The sequence below is a fragment of the Homalodisca vitripennis genome, chromosome 5 (genome assembly GCF_021130785.1).
Source record: "Homalodisca vitripennis isolate AUS2020 chromosome 5, UT_GWSS_2.1, whole genome shotgun sequence".
In the NCBI taxonomy this organism is placed as follows: domain Eukaryota; kingdom Metazoa; phylum Arthropoda; class Insecta; order Hemiptera; family Cicadellidae; genus Homalodisca; species Homalodisca vitripennis.
The window spans coordinates 73,725,614-73,745,916 of NC_060211.1; the positions used below are offsets into that span (position 1 = coordinate 73,725,614).

The 20,303-nt window shown below is 31.2% G+C and overlaps 1 protein-coding gene across 2 annotated transcripts in view; it reads left to right on the forward strand.

Moving 5' to 3' along the window:
• Positions 1–20,303, forward strand: part of LOC124363868 (runt-related transcription factor 3-like) — a 61,907-nt gene that overhangs the window by 23,798 nt on the left and 17,806 nt on the right. For both annotated transcript variants that reach the window (XM_046819133.1, XM_046819134.1), the window contains exon 2: positions 19,545–19,658. In XM_046819133.1, coding sequence (XP_046675089.1) covers positions 19,545–19,658 — 114 coding nt within the window. The remainder of the gene's footprint in view (positions 1–19,544; positions 19,659–20,303) is intronic.

The window sequence follows — 20,303 nt, forward strand, 5'->3', positions numbered from 1 at the left end:
TTTATTTATCAAAACTATTGATGTCTTCATCCTTTACATGCTTTGCAATGAAGGAATAAAAGATAATTGATTATAATTATTATTATCCGAGTTGAAATTGGAAGTTGCAATAAATTTGTTCATGAATCTCTCCAGGTTGTTAATCTTCTGCGAATCCATATGTCCGCAATCGTCACATAATCTTCTCCTCATAACGACTCCAAACAATGTGTGCCCAGAAGATTGTGTACAGCACCATCAATCACAGGTATTGAGTCTTCAGGGATTATGTTGATTGTATAATGAATCAAATAATGAGACTATTTGTGGCGTAAAGTAAGAGAATTTCAGCTGTAGAGCGTGCACCGATATTGGACAAATTGAAAAAGGTTTCCATTAAAGTTTAGTCCACAAAAAAGTAATTTAAAAAAAGAATACATTACTCTTTTTAAATCAGCAACACTGAAAAAAACAGAATTCCAGTATTATACTTGATTTCTTGTATTTCATCATATTCTCTAATAGGGAAAAATGTATTATTAAAATATCGTGGTATTGTGAAATATAGTTTTTATTAAAGCTCAATGGAACTATTCCAGACACATCCTGATATGAGTATTTAAAGACGGCATCAATAGCATGCATATTAACACTTTAATATAAATTTATAATAATTACTGTACAAATATTAACTCTGAGTTCTGCATTTGTCATGATCACCTATTGCTATCTCATCGAAGAATGGAATAGGCAACAAGACGTGCATATACTCTAATACTTTGGATACAAATGTTACATATTAGATTCTAATTATTGTTAGTTGTTTTCTGAACTTGAAATTTCACAGGTTCACCTTGGGAAAACTCTTTCCGAACGATTTACGTCTCTAGTTCTCATTTACGTAAGAGAGTCATGTACTGAACTCGACGTGGGCGGTCCATTTTCTCACGGACACTGAAACCATTTGCCAAACATACAGTAATAACTCCAACTCTAAATGGTTCTAGTTGTTTGTAGCCCAAGTTTGATGACGGAGGCCGACAGACGTACGGACAAACAGCTCCGCCCTCGCCCGGCCTCTACTCGCGTTGCCTTCTCTTGCGAAACAGACGTTCGTCATTAATCGTTTGTAGCCGCTAGCTTTCTGTTGTTGCCAGCCACTATTGTATTTGAGGACTGTAAATAAATACGCTGCGAAGAAACGGGTGGTGCCAGTCACAAACAAGGCGTTTCAGTTTGCTTTGTACTTTATAATATTGTTGTTATTGTTATAATAGAGTTGTTCATTTGGATTTGGAAACTATTTCTAGAATTAGATACCAACAAAGTGGCAGAATGCACAAAGATTTATATTCAATGTGTGATTTTCATTTTCAGTAGTTTCCCGTAATAATCTAGAATGAACTAATGAAAAATGATTTAAAAAAAGTTTCAGTCCCAATATCTTGTTGTATCCTTTTTTTAGGCAACATACACAAATTTAAAATAAAAGAAAACTTTGGTTTATCTCACGTTTCAAACGTTTTAATACATTCCGACAACGTCTTCCTTATGATGCTGCACATGATTATATTTTTCCCAAGGCAGTCGATGGTAAAAATTATGTCGTGTGCATGTAATAATGATAATGTTACGAATATTATAACTAAATATGTATACATTGTGTCGATGTTTTCCTGATGATGATGCACATGATGATCTCTTTCTCAAGGCAGCCGATAGTAAACATTATCTCGTGTGCATCTAATACAGATAACGTTACGAATACTACAACTAAACGTTTCAAGCGAAAGGTAGTTAAATTCTGAAAAACCCCTGGGTGGCTTTAAAGTTTTAGACCATCGTGAAATAGGAAATAAGTGCATTTTTTTTATTAAAAAGGGAAATATTTACAATCTAAGCTTTAGCTGTTAATTCCACGTTCCTCTGAAGAACGCGATCTGGCATTGGTGGATCATAAAGAATCGGTAGCAATTCTTTAATGTAACCATAGTTCATATCAAACATTTAAAACTTTTGGAGTGTACGATAATGTAACGAAAGAATTGGATGAACTTTAAAAATGGTATTTATCTAAGAGCTTTTACTTTTAATTGTAATTATAACTTATTTAAGTGGTGGTTCTCAGTCTCGATCCTCTAGAGACGGAGGCATAAATTCATTTGCGATGTACTTGACTTGATTATTTATTTTATAATATTGATCCTACCCCTTATTTTACATATACATATTTACTTAGTTTTAGATATTAACTCAACAGCCAATATACTATTGCTGTTGTTTAATAAATCATCTGAATTCTTTAATTTATTTATTTAGTTCCTCAATATTGCACCAACCTATCCATCCTAAGCTATATAAGTTAATACTCTTTACTACTTTTATATTAGTTAACATGTTGCTTTTTTACTCAGCAATAATATATATTGCCTATATATTTTTTTAAAATGGATCATCTTTTATTTCATTTGGTTTACACCACCAAAAAGTAATAAAATTTAACCTTAACTTAGAATAATTTCAGTTGATGATTATTTTGCCACAAGTGGTGTTCCAGGAAAAGAAATCTGCATTAGTTGCCTTTTACAGTGTATATAAAAATAGATAATATTTCATAAAAACGTATCATTAAATAATACATTAACTCAAATCAATCAAACTATATTTAATAAATATAACAATTCTAATACCTATCCACCATGCAATCTATGAAATATACTGTAAGTTTAGCATAAATATTCGATTATGGCGAATTGAAGAAAATATCTCAAATGTATAAATTTTTATTTTTAAAATATATATGTTACAAAACATATTTATCTCCCAAAACTACTGTCGATAAAATCTCTTTTTGGAGTGAAATAATTTTTCAAACATTTCTGTTTGGTTGCAGAAATGTTTTTATCGGAATAAAAAATCAGTATTTGAATAAATTTTAATTATTATGTTGAAATATTTAGACCTTCGGTCGATTATGGTAAATGGCAAATATCCGACGTATATATATAATTTTTGACAAAACTTTTATATCTCACATCGTAAAGTTTGGGAAAAGTAGGTATGTGATATTCATAATGCTGTTTGAATTGTTGAACAATTCGTTTCTTAAGCATATTTCGCTCTTTGTTTAGTTATCAAAAGGTTTTGAATTGAATAAATCATTAACAGGAGTATGAATGTATTACATTAGGAATGGCATAGCTTTGTTACAACCCATGTAAAATATTTTATTCTAATAATCTAAGCTTCAACAAACCTCTTGATTAAATTTCAAACAAATCATTCTGGCAGTGGCAATTTTAACAAACAACAGAGCAGCAAGGGACTATCGTGCCGGCACGTTCCATGAATTATAAATGAAACCACGTAGTTAACTAGAAGTACATATATTTTCAACCTGATCGTTATTTTCATCTATATTGCATTAATTCAATCCTGGTAATTTGTTTGAATATTTCATCATGACAAATTAGCTCCGCGTATTTTCGGATTTGTCTGTGGTCGTACAGTTCGCCATTTTTAAGTTAATTTCACGGTTTTGATGTGGTTATTAAAATTTTCGAGTAATTAACTGCTTGATTACTATATTAAATAGACCGCAACGTTCAAACTGACCGAATCAAAGGACTCGATTCAGCTGAATTTATCGGGTTAGTAAAATAAGTTATTAAGTCGATGGGTTGAGCAATTAGATAAAAAATAAGTTGTTTTTAAATATGTTTAGTTTAAATTATAGAAACACTCAAATAAAACGATTATGGAAAAATATATGAACCTATAGTATTTACCAAAGGGTATGAGTTAAAACATTAAAGTATTATCAATTTGGTTATTTGTCTTTCACGAATTATATATAATACTCAATGGTAGAAATTTCCATATACATCACATATACACGTATATTTTATATAGGGTGTTCGCAAACAGGAGTTAGAAACTTCTGTAAGTGATAATATTCATTATTTTAAACAAATATGTCACACTCAAGAGTTGATAGATTTATTTCTAAAGAGTACCGTTGGAATTTGAAAAGAATAAAAATATAGTTAGAAGCTTGTAAAATTGTTAAACCCAAGTAAAACAGCTGATGCCTAACAAAAAAAATGTTTGCTTTTTCCCGGCTTGTGCAAGCCTACCTTTAAAACTGTCGTGCTCGCTTATGCATCAACGGATTTTGTAAAAGAAGTATCGTAGTAATTAAAATAAAATTATCCAAATAGTAAATATAGTATTTTTTTACTTTTCTTTTATTCATTTTAACCTTTGTACCTAATTTGGTTTCTTTAGGTTAACCAGTTTTAGAGATAATATTATTTTAATATAAAATACAAAAAAATGGCGACACCATTTTGTGAACACCTTGTTTGCGCGCGCGTGTGTGTGTGTGTGTGTGTGTGTGTGCGTGCGTGTGTGTATATATATATATATATATATATATATATATATATATATATATATAGATGGGTTGTAATACATGGATTTCAACATAAGCTGAACTCTTGGATCATTTAAAATATATGAAATCCATGTCGTGTATAAGAAATAAGAGCAACAGTATTGGCGCTATTTAAGTTCAAATTATTGATCCCTTTAAACATTGTTTATTAGTTAGAGTACTCCACACCACGGGTCACGTGACAGGCTTCGCTGAGGTTGTATGCATAACTTCAAATCTATATAGCACGTTTAATTCTCTCGATGTACTGCGGTCAGATATAGAATCGCACAAAAAAAAATGTTTCATACTCCGAACTAAACATTGAAAATTGAAAATTCAAATTATGTTAGCCTACTGAGAGACAGGCATCAATGACGCTTAGACTAATTCATTGGTTGTGGACGTGAACTCGTTTTGTCTACGTAGAAGTGAATTTTAATTCAGAATTCAAAGGGTTGTTCATTGAGTTATGTTTAAATAGTAGTATTTAAACAATAACATTTACGGAGTTACGCTGTAAACTAATCTTGTCACAGATTTTATCATTGAATTTCCACTGTATTATTATTTTTTTTTTTATTTTTACTCTCTGAATCAAAGAGTAACTTATTAAAATTTCATATTATTGTAAACATTTATTTTACAAACTTATTTATTCAGCTATTTTCTCACTTCCATCATGGTTCCCCATAAGACCAGTGTAAAACTAACGCTGCCATATCCCATGCAGAGACATGCGCCATCATCGAACTCAGTGTTCCTCATATATAAGTGAAGCAGGTTTTAAACTCTATAGGTCAGTTCCTTTTCTAGATTTCGTCTGGACAGAAATACAATTTTTCCAGCCTCAAAATGTTCGGGTTCGTTGCGAAAATACACTTCAAATAACATCAAGGTATATTTATTTCATTTCAACACTTTATTAATTGTAAGGTATTATTTAAAAAGATATATATTTTTAGACTAATACAACTCAAAATAATAATAACTTAGTAAAATTCAACTAATAAATATCAAATAGAACTGATTAAAAAAAACTAATATAACACTATCAGTTACACCTTTAATTTAAAATGTATCAAGCATATAATAAAGGATTTGACTGTTTACTAAACCAATCATAAAAATTTATCTGGAATAAAAAAAGCACATTGCATTGCTTGAAAGTGCTGTTTAAAACATAATGGATTTACAGGAACAAAGTTGACAGTAAAAGCGACGAACTCTAGTAGGTGCAGCACTGGATGTGTTTTTGTTGAGTGAAATGCAATCAGTGGTCACAGTCCACTGTAATGAGTAGCCTCGCATTAAAATATAGTTAGCGTTGATGGTAGGATAATTTGGAGCTTTGCATCGCTTTGTGCGCCAGAAATATGGCAACACTGTAACGTACTGTCTGGTCAGGTGTAAAGTGGTGCTGTTTGAAATATAATGAGAGTCGCAATTTGTAGGTTTACATTAAAATACAGTTAGAGCTGATGTCGTGATAATTTGCAGCTTTGTACCGATTTGTACACCGGAAACGTTGCAGTGCTGTAATATATTTCGTGATTAGTCGAGAATAGTGATTCTCCCTTAATTCGATGTCACTATCACCCGCATTTGTGCAGACTTCTGTGATAATATATACAACTAAAATTTATTTTAACGTTAACACTTTTTCACAAATGAATAAATCTTTATATTTCTAAAAATTGAGGGAATAGTTGTGGAATTTCTATAAAAGAAAGATTTGTATTTCTGGCAGTTATTAATTTTGCTTCATAACACCTGAAGTTTTAACAGTTTTTCTTTCATGAGTATTTGGAACATAGTAAGATTAAGTTGAACGTAACAGTAGGTATTATAATGATTTTAAGATATTATAAATTACGTCTAACATCCCTGTTTAAGAAATATGTACTTTAAAAAACGTAAACATAATGCCACGAAAAACATTTCATTGAAATTATTTCTTTTAATATTGAGAAACATATATTCAAAAATGTCAAAAAACAGATATGGCTTCTGACTACGTACTTAGGAGATAGCAAGAACTCAAAATTTCTTAGAGTTTATTTGGAACGTTTACGGTTGGGCATGGTCAGGAATTTGGAAACTATGGCGTTTCTTAAGAAGCAAATCTACTTAAGAGCTGCAAATGTTACACTAATTTGAGCTAAAACGGTAATATTTTTGTAAATTTTTACATTTTAGGTCCTTTACACCTTTAATTTTTTGACTAAGATCACTAATCACAGTCAAATTCCAATAATTTTAAAACTACTTCACCTAGGAAGACATTCAAGAAAAGATCTATATCATAAAGGCCACAAGAAGATGAGATCTTTTCAAGTTAATTAGAAAAATTATTTTTATTGGAATAAACAAATACATATTGGCATAATTATATGTTGTATATGCAAACATATATTTTCATGTGTGTGTGGGGGGGGGATACTTTAAAACGGTTTCTTCAGATTAACATCATGCTATAATTTATAACCCCTTAGCTGTGTTAAAATGTATTGCAAAAATTAAATGTACTATGGGAATTCATAAGCAAAAGTATATTGCAATCAGTTATATAACCTGAGTAACAAGGTAATAAGAATTAAATCAATTAAATATTTATCATTAACAGTGATTTTACCGTTCATTTCAAAAATAAAATTTATTTCAAATATAAGTCTCACCAAAAGCAATCACAATGAGAGAAAGACAGTACCATCCTTCTGATGTAAAGATTTGTATAGGAATAAATAAGATTCACAATTACAAGATTCAATGAAGATTGTGAGGAGCGTATAGAAATTGTATAAGTTTTAGATTCCCAACCAATATTTGACTTTTATAAGATATAAAAGTGTTTTAGAATAAAAAAAAAAAACACAATTATATTATTAACGTAATTGTAAAATAAACCGTTCTAGTTGAAGGAAGCAATGTTCTATATTTTCTGATAACTGTTATACATATCCTATTTATACACATAGTTTATTGGACTGGAAGGTATAATATAATTTAATTTCGGTCTCATTTTAATATAGAGTATTTAAACACGTAAACCTCGGCAAACAACGGGAAGCGATGTTATGAGCGCGCGTCAATACCATTGCAACATTAAATTTAACGGGCGAGGTCATATTAAAATATGGCTGCTGGTGATGACGTGTTAGTCGCTAGTTTTGCATGGCTTCACACGCAGGGACGATCATAATATATTACGGACATGTGCTGACAAAACGGTCATATTTTATGGACACGCTATTGGGAGCTTTTGGGAGAATGAAACGTGTGAAATTCAAAATGTGGTTTTAGAGATTTATGGTAGATATGTAAAGAAATGGTAATAGAAACATGAGTTATTATTCGGTTTAAGGTTTCCCGTCCTCTTCCATACATATTAGAAGACTCTGAATGTCAAATATAAAATATCCAACAGTAATAACGGATTGACAAAACGACCAAAATTAAAAATTACTTTGCAGGTCAAATATATAACCGTGTAAATTTAATGTAGTATACTTAAAATTGAGTTTTACTATATTTTATTATTTTAATATTACAATTAAAACTATACTAAACTATTAAACTATTCTATTTTCCACTGGCATGTATAAATTATCAAAATTAAACTCGACGTTAATTTATGTGGGTTTTACGGAAATATTTAATGGCTGAGTAAAGTTTTGTATTTTTCCTAAATTTTACATTTTAATACAAAATATATATTTTAAACTGTGTTTAATCTTTTATTAGTTTTTTATATATTTTAATAGAAATAATAAATTGTTGAAAACCGTTTATTTTGCACCAATACAAAAATTGTACAGCGATGATTGCAAATTTGTATTTAATAATATATGAATAGATTTATTAACATAAACATGAAAATTGCTATACAATTTCTTTGTATAAAACTTAAATGACCCTATTTCTCCTCCATTCAGTAAATAAACTTTACATTTAAACTTACTTTTCAACTAATCTTTTTAACATTGACGTAAAAATGTCACTTATCCAAGCTTTAAACAAAATTGCAAATGAAAATGGTAAAAACCTACCACTATTGTTAAGACCTGCAGCTAATGAAAGTAATACAAGAATATTTAAGGTGAATACTAAAATGTTTTGTTAACATGTGTAGTTTCTGAAGATAAATTATTTATTGTTCATCAATTGTTCATAACTAGATGCGCATTGTTTGCGAAAACCATCATAAGAATAACTTTAAAGTAGGCTCAAAAATCTGTTTGTTATTTTCTTGTCTCCGGATCTTTAATTTACAGTTTTATATTTTTAACTTTTTCCAATGACTTTTCATTTTGATGTTTGTCAAACCTAATTGAATTGACAATCGATTTCTTTTTTTAGTAAAAAGAATGAATTTTTAAAATATTAAAAACCAAACCTGTTAGAATCGCATTATGCTGCTAAACAATTGTGGTTATGCGGATTTTTCTAGTCTTTCAAGACTTAATCAACATAAATAATTTAAAATAAATTGAACAATAATCATTATTGATTATTGTTTTAACTATTCTCAGGGAAACTAACAAACTAAATTGTTTACTAATTAACTGATCCCCAACTACCGCAACAGCAGCAGGCCACGCTAAGGATCGTTCGCTCCTGAACCACAGAAATGATGACATGTAACAGGGAATCTGGCGTATCAACACAATTAACCTTACAATGATGATGAGAGCCGTCTACATGTGTCCAAACATGACACGGGCAAACATGATCATCGCGACATAATCAACGTGATCAACACTGACACACCGTGTCAACAACTACTCCACATATCGCACGGTTTCTACTACAAGTCTCAAACATTTGCAATTTACTTTTGGTACAGTCACCGGGAAAGGTATTTTTGTCAGTAATACGCAATGGGTGTAGAGTAAACCAGAAAACTTACATGATAGTCATAACAGCGACTGCATAACTTGATATTTGTAATATAACTTTTTTATTTTTACTAGAAGTGAAAGTGACCAGTAAAGTTATGAAGATGAATTCGTGGTGCGCCTATTACACCTCTGAATACTCCACAGAATTTTCTATAATATATTACATTGTTATCCAATTATTGCTTAATCAATTTACCATTGAAGAAGTCAAATCTTTTTCATTTTAGAAACATGGGTTGAAACACAATGGTTAATCGAGAACATACAAAAAAACCTTACAATTATTGCAATAAAACCGGATATAGAATATTTATATAATAATGATTTGGTGGATACATTTTATCTTCTTAGAGTCAATAACACCTGTGGCCTGCAGTGGTTTCTGTTATAATTATTCAGAATTACCAGAAGAGACAAGTGTACCTCTCTTTCACTTGTCGTTTTACGACGAGAGACGATTATGAACCTTATTCAGATCTTTGTAAAGATGTTAAGACATATTGGATCATGCTATTGATCTTGTAAAGGAGTTCAATATGGCAGGATGGCGATTAAATATGGAAACGAAATTAATTTTATGGTTAGGTCGCCCAAGCACAATATTCCTGATCAATTGTGTATATCTTGGTCAAAAAATATCTGGGAAGTTATGGTTATAATGTGGAATGCTGCTAAGATACAGATACGAGTAGACTTTCTTAGAGTCAATAGTTGCTGTGCGGCCTGGTGGATACTTTGTTTACTGAAATAACATAGGCTAACCGTTTTTAGATTACAAGGTTTAGGGTTAACAACCCTCCCCTCCAATCCTTAATTGAATTTTGGTATAAGTTATTGTGTAGGGATTTCAATAGAGACTTCATTAGACTTACTAAACTGTCTGATATTCATCTAAAAACAATTTTATAGTTTAATAGTCAGGTATTATATGTACCGTAGTGCTTTTCTCTTATTGTATATATATATAAATATATATATATATATATATATATATATATATATATATTTCAATCATACTATCCATTATATTTATAAGCAATCAAACCTATAAAGTTGAGGAAACAATTTAAACTACCAAATGTATTATACAAAATTACAAAAATAACTCACCATTTAATATGAAAAAACGCAAAGCTACCGATTGGTAATTAGCGGGGACCCTCAGTGGGTATAATAACGAGCTCGAATAAATTGTGAATGGCAGCTGAACGAGTGCTTAACGAAAGTAGAATGTCAAAGGCTGCGATTACCCCCCCCCCCTCGATCCACCCGACCTACACAACCACTGTTTATTCGGGCAACCTGTTTGCTCCCGCAAAAACTGCGGATTACACTGAGGGTGAAAAATACTCCCGCTTTGTTGAATTACTCGTTTTTTAATGCCTGCGAATGGAGCGTCGCGCCAGTTTTAAAGTTACGTTGCTGGTTAATTACTGTCTGGTTAGTGCCGGGAAGGGAGGTGCAGACTGGACATTGATAACGGGCGCGAGCATGTTAGGGCAGGTGACACCTCTGTTCCTCCATACATATTACACTGACAGTGTCCCCTGTCTAATAACACTCGGTGATAAGGCAGTGATAAACTCTCACCTCGTTTTAGCTGTGATTGCTATTCGGTTTAATCACTCGTGCCTCGGTACTCACCTTGACAATAAGTCAACATCGAAATTGACATTTCGTAACAAAAGCGATACGATAACGATGACCATCTATTGATATTTTTTTACTATCAGTTTACTACTTTAAAAATTTTATAACTAGTAGCAATTTTTCAAGTGTTATTTTTCTCAACCTAAATAAATGTAATATAGCTATAATTCAGCCATGGCTACAAAACCATATAATTCATCATATAATCATCAATTTACTAATAGATTATAGTAGTAATGTGTGGTAAACCAGAGTAAATGTTGACTTTGATAAAAACAGGCAGTCAAGGAGAGAGTAATCACAAAACCTTTAATATTAAAATGTTAGTAATTATTTTTTGTATTATGAAAAATACTAGGGAAAACCCCTGCCCGTTTCGCAGACACCCCTGTCCGCTGTTTTCAACTCACTCGTCTACAAGATTATAATATTCGACATAACTACATCACTACTATATCACTTTTATTTTGAACAGTTCCAAATATCTGAGAGAATATTAGAAATCAAGACAAAATATTTACATACACCTAAACAAAGAGTATGAACTCATAACTATTACTTCAATGAGCAGAAACATTAGATACATTTTTTAAATGTACTTAGTTCACCGAAAAAGCCAAAAATAGTGATAGTTCTAATACGCGGTCAGTGTCACGACTAATACTAATAGGTAAACTTTTTGGTTTACACCACGTTCAAATATATCGTTATGCTACGACATGACTTTACTTGTTTAATAGCGCTAAATTTTACGGCCTCGCGGTAGACAGCCATACTTAATCCTACACTGTTAATCTTACGATTTCAGCCAAGTGATTTCAGAATCAAATTCAAATTATAACTAACACAAGCGTACGTGCCAATGTATGTTTTATATTGCTTAACTATACAAACACTTAGTTCAATAGGCCTGTCCATAAATTACTTCATCAAATTCATAGGTCATAAGTGATTTGACAGGTCATAAGTAAGGAATTAAGTTTGTAATGCTCATACTTTTTCAACTGTGTATAATAGCTTTGTATAAAGTATCCGCGGACAATGAAGTTTGAAATAGTACATATGACGGTTTGAAAATTTGTCCATTGTTGAATCATTTGTTATTTATTGCAACTTCTTTCAAAGTTGCTGCAGATCTCACGGTGGTATCAAACCCCTGATACAGTATGCAACTTGCGGAGTAGTGATCACACCTTATCAACCCCTCTCTATCAAACACCTAGCTACCCACGTAGTTCCGTCTAGTGCCACAATAATGACATGGAAAGCTGATGTGCTGCACAAAGAGCGAGAAGAGGAGACATGACAGAAAGGTGTCGGGGGGCAGTTGCCATAGAGATGACGCACACATGAGCCTCTACTAGCCGCCTATTCACATCAACACTAAACAGTTTTACTGTGCAAATGCATTCTAATGGAAAATCACCCACTGTTTTAACATTCTTTTATCGACTTTAAACTCTATTGATTCACCCATTCATGGGATTTGTACTCACACAGCTATCTTTTTATGACCAAAAAATCTTTACAAAAACGGTTTTTATATAATTTTAGTAATTAAAAAAACTGTGCCTTAGTTCATTTATATATTAAAATAAAAAAATTAAATAAAAGCCATCAAAACTGTTGAATGCTTTTGGATTTAAAAGGACTCGAATTGATCTTACGAAAATGCTTGAGTTAAACTAAGATTTTTAATAAGAATGACTATTTAAACTATAATTTCAGCATTCATTGGTGGGATTAATGGACCACAATCCCTGGGACAGTATGATGGTAAAATGCTCAAAACACGGGTGAAAAACCGGCTGTACTGGCGACTACTTGATTTTAAATCTTGATAACAATATTAAACCTTAAACAATTTGACTCCATTATTTTTTATCGTTGAAAATAGCGGCCTTTTATTGAAGGATATAATTTTAAACATGTAAAAATTTATTTGTATTTGAAAATACATTAGTTGAATATTTAGAAAAACCACTTAAATTCATTTAGAATTCATCGTTTAATTATTCAAAGGTATAACCTTTCCAAAAGCTAAACAAAAAAACCAAAAAGTATTTGAATTGGTATTAATTGGTATTAATTTGTCCCCAGGTTAAGTGTTAGAGAGGGCTTCTTAGCCCTAACTTCGCCTGGTAAAATAAGACATTCTTTACTTTTTTTTTTTAATAAGATTCTGTGATCAAGAAAAAGAAAAGAAAATGTTTGTAGTAAAATATTGTTCTAGAAAATAAAAATCATCAGTAAGCGTACTTATACTGCAATTATATTAAAACATACACACACACACACACACACACACACACACACACACACACACACACACACACACACACACACACACACACACACATTACAAATTACGAAGCATGAGTTTATCAAATTTGGCATTGCAGTAAAACTACTTGAACACAAGCAAAGTTAAATCTTTAAAAATTAAATATAAAATTAATTGTGAGTTTTTAATAATAAACTACAGCCGCGCTCATATAATGCGTGATACACAGATATCGGTGACGAATAAGTAAATTTATTTCACTAAGTTCACTTATAACGAAATTAAGCATGCTATGATTTTAGTTGAGACTTTATAAGACTTCAAGTTCGACTTATAATACAGAATGATCTTTAGAGTTCAATAGTAACTAATAGTAAAATATTGAGTAATGTTAACTAATTTCAGAATGATAATTGGGGGAAGAAGGAGTTTATTTTAATTGACTTAATGTACAATAAATTTTAGAGGATATTACGTTGTACATTGTTTTTACGAACTCAATGTTAATATTTTTGGATTCATTTTTGGTGTCCAGAGAAACAAGACGTTTTATATAACGGTCTTATATAAACAGTTTTCAAACATAACTTTCTTATTAATTATCAAAGTCATTATGTTATGGCTGTTTTAATTCAATGAAAACAGTTTTTAAACATTATTTTCCTCTTCAAAAGGGTGAAAAAAGTAGTGTAGTGTTTCAATAGCAATTATCCCCGGAGATGACTTTTTCATGTGATATCTGTGGTTGTGTTGAAGTGACCTATTTTCTAGACTAAACATATGTTGTATGTAATTTGAGTAGTGTGCAATATTGATGTTGGACTGGCCATATGGCCCGACACTTTATATCACTCGATAGTTCTGTGTGTTAGCCAACAGATGTCGTTATGCTCGCCCATAAACCGGCGTTGGAATGCATAACGCTTCTCCTGTTGCAACTGCAGCCACCATTCTCAATTCACAAACGCGGATTTCATAACAAATAAAAATAGTTAGGGTTTTGACTGATTCGAGTTTTGTTAACGATTAAATCGTGAGTATACCAACCAATATACAACCCCATTTGAAATTTTATATAGATTTAATTAAAAATACCTTCAATTGCCATTTAAGCTGCACAATCTCAATTCTAATTACTTTCATTCTAAATAGCTTCGTATACTACACAATTATGGACCTTAGATCGCATTTGCATCTATCTATGTATAATTTTACTGTTTTCATTGGATATGAAATCTCCATAGCAGCGTTTTCATATTTAAATACATCCAAGTGTTCCTTTTTGACGTGACAACGTCTTAAATTAGGTTGCGGCTCGGAGTCACTCATGAAAAAGTGTAACGCCCGGTAACGTTACGATGCCCGTCCAGTGGGTCCGCCGCACGGGATCCGCACGGGATAAAGCAGATAACTATGTTTATTCGTGAAAATGTGGAGTGCTTAGATTCGTCATTTACAACAACTACAACAATAAAGGTAAATAATTGTACACTGATATTTCATTATCGTAAACTATGATTGATTGATTAATTATTGTTAGATTGACACAAAAGTTGAGAAACTGAGTTTATAGGTTATGTCATACTATTGACAAATGTTGATAGTGTTAAGTAAATTATTAGTTTAAATCACTCTGCAATCAATCGTAATTCAGTCGATTGAGAAGAAACAGCGCGTATTGCTAGTCAAACATTTAAAATAACAAATTATAACCTCTAACCTGTCATAACAGTGCGACCAAACAAACGAACTAAACCGACCAATCACCACGCGCGGAGTTAGAATTTAACTGTGTTTAGCAAGAATTTCAAATTCCAATTTTAGTAAATGTTTTATTCAACTTTACCATTTACAATAACAAATTTTAATTAATTTCAAACTATGTACAATGTTTTAGTAAACAAAATATATTTCTATAGTTAAAATTTGTGCAATTCTTATTTTTATTCAATTCCTTGTTCCTATTGTGCAATTTAATAATATTCATATCAATAAATATTCTACCGAGAAAAAGACGTTGTCACGTAAAATCTTCGCCCGTAAAACCGACTTTACAGGCAACCATAATTTTTTTTTTTTAATCAGTCTTCATTGAAACTAAATTAAGCGATATCATATACAGGGTGAATCCCAAGTTCGAATCTCAACATTTGCAAATGTAAACCTGTCATATTGTTTGAAAGCTCGATTCGAACACGGAACATCTAGCTTTTCTTTGTTCCTTAAAATTAGAAGAAAATATTTAAAAATAGATTCTCTGTATGTGATTTAGGGGGGCTCAATTTCATTTATTCATTATAGCTTTAACTGTTCTCTTAATACTCGTTTAGGTTACCCTAGAAGACTAATCTTATATTATCACGAGTGATAACACTGGGAAACGGCTCGGTAAAGGAATTTTTTTTTTCTCTCTTGACATTAAGAGCTGACTGTAGTAAAACTATCTCTTGTAATTTACCATAATAAAACAGTTTTAAAGTTATAACAAAATAATATTTTTACGCCCTTATATTTTGTGTTCTAGAATTAGGGAAGATGTATGATTTTAAAGATATGAAGTTTTTCTTGTAAAGCGTGATGTTTTAAATATTTTAACAATAAAATAAAATATTTGAGTTTTTTACTTAATAATAAAAGTATTAAACACCAAAAAGCATTTGAATGCGAAAGTACCAATGTCACATCTAAAATGCTTCTCATAGTTCTACGACTAAAAATAAGACCATACAAGTATTTGAAGTTCAGCATTGTTCATGTGGGGATAAAATAAAGATGGACAACCGGCTTTCAAACCATTTTTGAACGTTATATTCTGTCCGTAAGATTACCAATGCACGTAAAGTTATATCAATGAATAATTTAATTAGAATATTAGTATGGGTATTAGTATGGGATCTTCCCCTAACTCAAGAGCTGTAGTATTGCTTGTGAATCAACTGTGTTGCAAAGGCGCATAACCCTGAGTTATTGTTTTAATTTTAAATCCATTCTATTGCACATGGATCAACACACATTTAATAGAATTTTCTACCTCTCCAATTAAATTACTAAATAATTAGTTAAGTTGTTGATGATGAATATAAAAATACAGTTTGCACCTAATATTGTTGTGTTATGAGAATGACGACTTTGCCCAGACTAACCTTAAAATTGTCCCCTCATCAGGTCAACTACAGTATATAGGAGATCACTCTTTCATTAGATACCGTGAAATATGAAGACCATTATTTCTTGTTCATAATATTACTATATATTGTTTTACTATAATACAATTTCAAATTATACACTTTTAGGTGATTATATTTTCCTGCAATATACCATTTTATGGACTGTATGACTAAATTTCACATAACAGCTTAGTAAAATAGTAAGGTCAAGAGTGAAATTTCTATTATTTCAATTAATTAATCTAGTATCTTCACATAACTTACAATACAAAAATTAACTTTTAATTAATTAATTTTAATTAACATAATGAAGAAAATGGTCTTATACATATGCATATGTTTGATTAAACCGATCAACAGGGAAATTAGTTTATTTAGGAAACAAAATTTAATAACAACTTGGCCAAGGTACGGGTAATTTTAAACTTTATATTTTATTTTAAAAACATGAACATAAACACATTTTCATATCACTAAATTCATGTACTGGATACTAAATTTACTCTAGAAGCAGTATGATTTGTTGTTCTATTTTAATGTTGGGGCAAGCATTACATTTTTGTAAGACTGTTAAATGTACAGCTAAAAATTCAACAAAATAATCCCATGATCATTATTACATGATCACAAGTAAATTGTATTATCTCACAAACTAAAATATACTATCTGATTTAAAAGTAGTCAAAAATGCAATGTATTAGCTGCAAGGCCTTTTAGGTAGTTTGCCAATTTAAATAGTTATTTTATAGTTTTCTAATGCATCTATTGCTAGTTGTCATCAGAAATATGAAGTGGAACACAATAAAAGGACCCGCATCGCTGCCCCTCGCTACACCACATTAAAGGCCTAAGCCAAAACATTTTTATTTTCAAACGATTGTTCTCTCCGACTCACATCCCTTTTAGATCACGGTTTATGATTTTACCATAGCAGTATTCATCACAAATCTAATTTTTGAATTTAAAGTTTATTAAAAATAATATTTATTAATAGTACAAAACACGAATAATAATTAATTTACGTCTATTGTTTTCATTAAATCACTTAATGATACAAAAAAGATATGAAATAATACAGTAATATAGGTGTATCAAATATCAAAAAAGCATAGGTTCTATATAAGTTACAAAAATGTTAGTCCGGTTTTACATTTCTCTCGTAATAACTACTGCATATATATTAATCTATATATATATATATATATATATATATATATATATCTGTATATATATACTAGTAATCTAGGCTTAAAAATCATTTAATATAAGTAATATACTTACAGTAATTTTAAAATAAGTTCTATGTAAATTTCAATCTCAAAGAGACCATTATAACATACTCCAGAGGTTATAAGAGTCAGTTATCAATCCCACTTCAACACGTTTATATGTGGCATTGTATACATATAAATATACATTTGATATTTTAAAGTTTATGTAAGGTGTACTATTAACTCTTTTGTTGGATTTCCTAAAGTGGAATTACAGCCATTAAAAACAGGAAATTCAGACAGTTTTTCACCTGGTCTGAATACAAGATGCCAAGTATAAAAAGTTAATATTTTAGTGTGTGTACAAGATTTATAACTTCAAAGACGATATTATTTTTATTTTCCGACTAGAAATAAATACATATTTTAATAATGATATAACATTTGGAATATAACATTAATAAAAACTTTTTGAAGGAAAATATTTCTTAGATAAATAAAAACATCTCATTCTCTTGAGTCATCTTACATGTACATACAACAAATAATTCGTCTCCTTAAATTCAAAAGTTGTACTTTCGGCCTGATTGTAATTTTGATGCAGATGACTACCACTCCTAATGAAATAATTTTAAACAGTTTTTTTCGTTTCTTAGGCATCTTAAAGGCACGTGTCAAGACTTCATTAGTAAAAAAATATATCAAAATGTTAAATGCGTATTGTGTGGTATAAAATAATGCTTTTTATAACAGGGAAATTTAAGTAAAACTATTTTGCATAAAAACTTTAGCTGTATTCATTTATTTATTAACAAGTAAAGGCTGACTAAAACATTGTAAAAAATAATCTTTCAAACAAGTGATCATGAGATAATAAGATGTATCTTTCATTTAAAAAATCATTTTAACATTAAATCGGACATATAATACGGATTGTACATATTGTTCAGCTAAGAAAAATACTGTAATGTATATGCTAGTTATACTTATGATTCTCTTTTTCTTTTCAAACGAACTTAAAAAATAGAATCAAAGTCGCTACGTCAACCTAAATGTCGAGCTCTCTAGTATTATTTAGTGGGTCAGCCTATATCATCATAGTAATTATTGTTCCAGGGGTGCTTGAGCATCACCGTCTCCTCCATCCTTTCAGGTCATCACCTACTACACATATTATCTTTGTTGTTCCTGGGAAGAGCTATACCTTGACTATCACCATCCCTCCAGCCCTCCACAGGTCACCTACAACCCATATAATAATTGTAATTTTAGTACTTCATTGATGTTCCAGGGAAGAGCCCCACCTTGACCATCGCCATCTCCTTCAGCCCTCCACAAGTCACTACCTACAACCCATATCATAATTGTATTTATATTACTTTCTTGATGTTCCAGGGAAGAGCTTTACCTTGAAAATCCTCCAGCCCTCCACAGGTCACCACCTAAAACCCACATCATAATTGTACTTATAGTAATTCCTTGATGTTCCAGGGAAGAGCCCTCCGCAGCCCACCTTGACCATGTTCTTGACCATCATCTGCTTCAGCCCTCCACAAGTCACTACCTACAACCCATATCATAATTGTATTTATATTACTTCCTTGATTTTCCAGGGAAGAGCTTTACCTTGAACATCCTCCAGCTCTCCACAGGTCACCACCTAAAACCCACATCATAATTGTAGTTATAGTAATTCCTTGATGTTCCAGGGAAGAGCTTAACCTTGACCATCACCATATCTTCCAGCCCTCCGCAAGTCACCACCTACAACGCATATCATAATTGTATTTTTAGTACTTCATTGATGTTCCAGGGAAGAGCCCCACCTTGACCATCACCATCTCCTTCAGCCCTCCACAAGTCACTACCTACAACCCATATCATAATTGTATTTATATTACTTCCTTGATGTTCCAGGGAAGAGCTTTACCTTGACCATCACCATATCTTCCAGCCCTCCGCAGGTCACGACCTACAACAAGGCCATCAAGGTTACCGTGGACGGTCCCCGGGAACCGAGGTCAAAGACCAGTAAGTACAAAACACAAAATATCATAATGTTATATCATATGCTAAACTTGCCGTTCAATATTACAATATCGAGATACAGATCAGACAATAGCGATTTTTGGTAATGGTATACGTATTTCGTTTATCAGAAGCGAGTATAGTACACAAGAGGAATTTATTATATAAATTATTGGTAAAATCATTTTTATTTGCCATTTATAGTCAACACGGCGACTGCCAGAGAAGTATGGTGTATCCTGAAGGTGGAGAGGGCTTCAGTTAACGTGAAGATTAAACGTCGGTACTATAAAGTCACTACATCTATTGTGGACATCATCTATATCGTTCGGAATCCCCATTAATCTATCTAGATTTTTCTGATACCTAAGCTACTTGTCTATTAATACATAACTAAGACTAATTTTTATACTTAATTTAAGTTATACAGCAGATACACTACACAAGGCTCCCTTTATCATTTTGGATACCTTTTGGATATTTATTCATAACTTAAATTCTGAAAAATTAAGTATTACGTGTACTGGAAATACTTCATCTTACAAAAATCCGTTACAATGTAATCCTTTTACATTGTAATCCTGTTACAATGTAACAATGTAACAAGTTTGTTACACTTATTATTCTGATTTCATATTAACATTAACA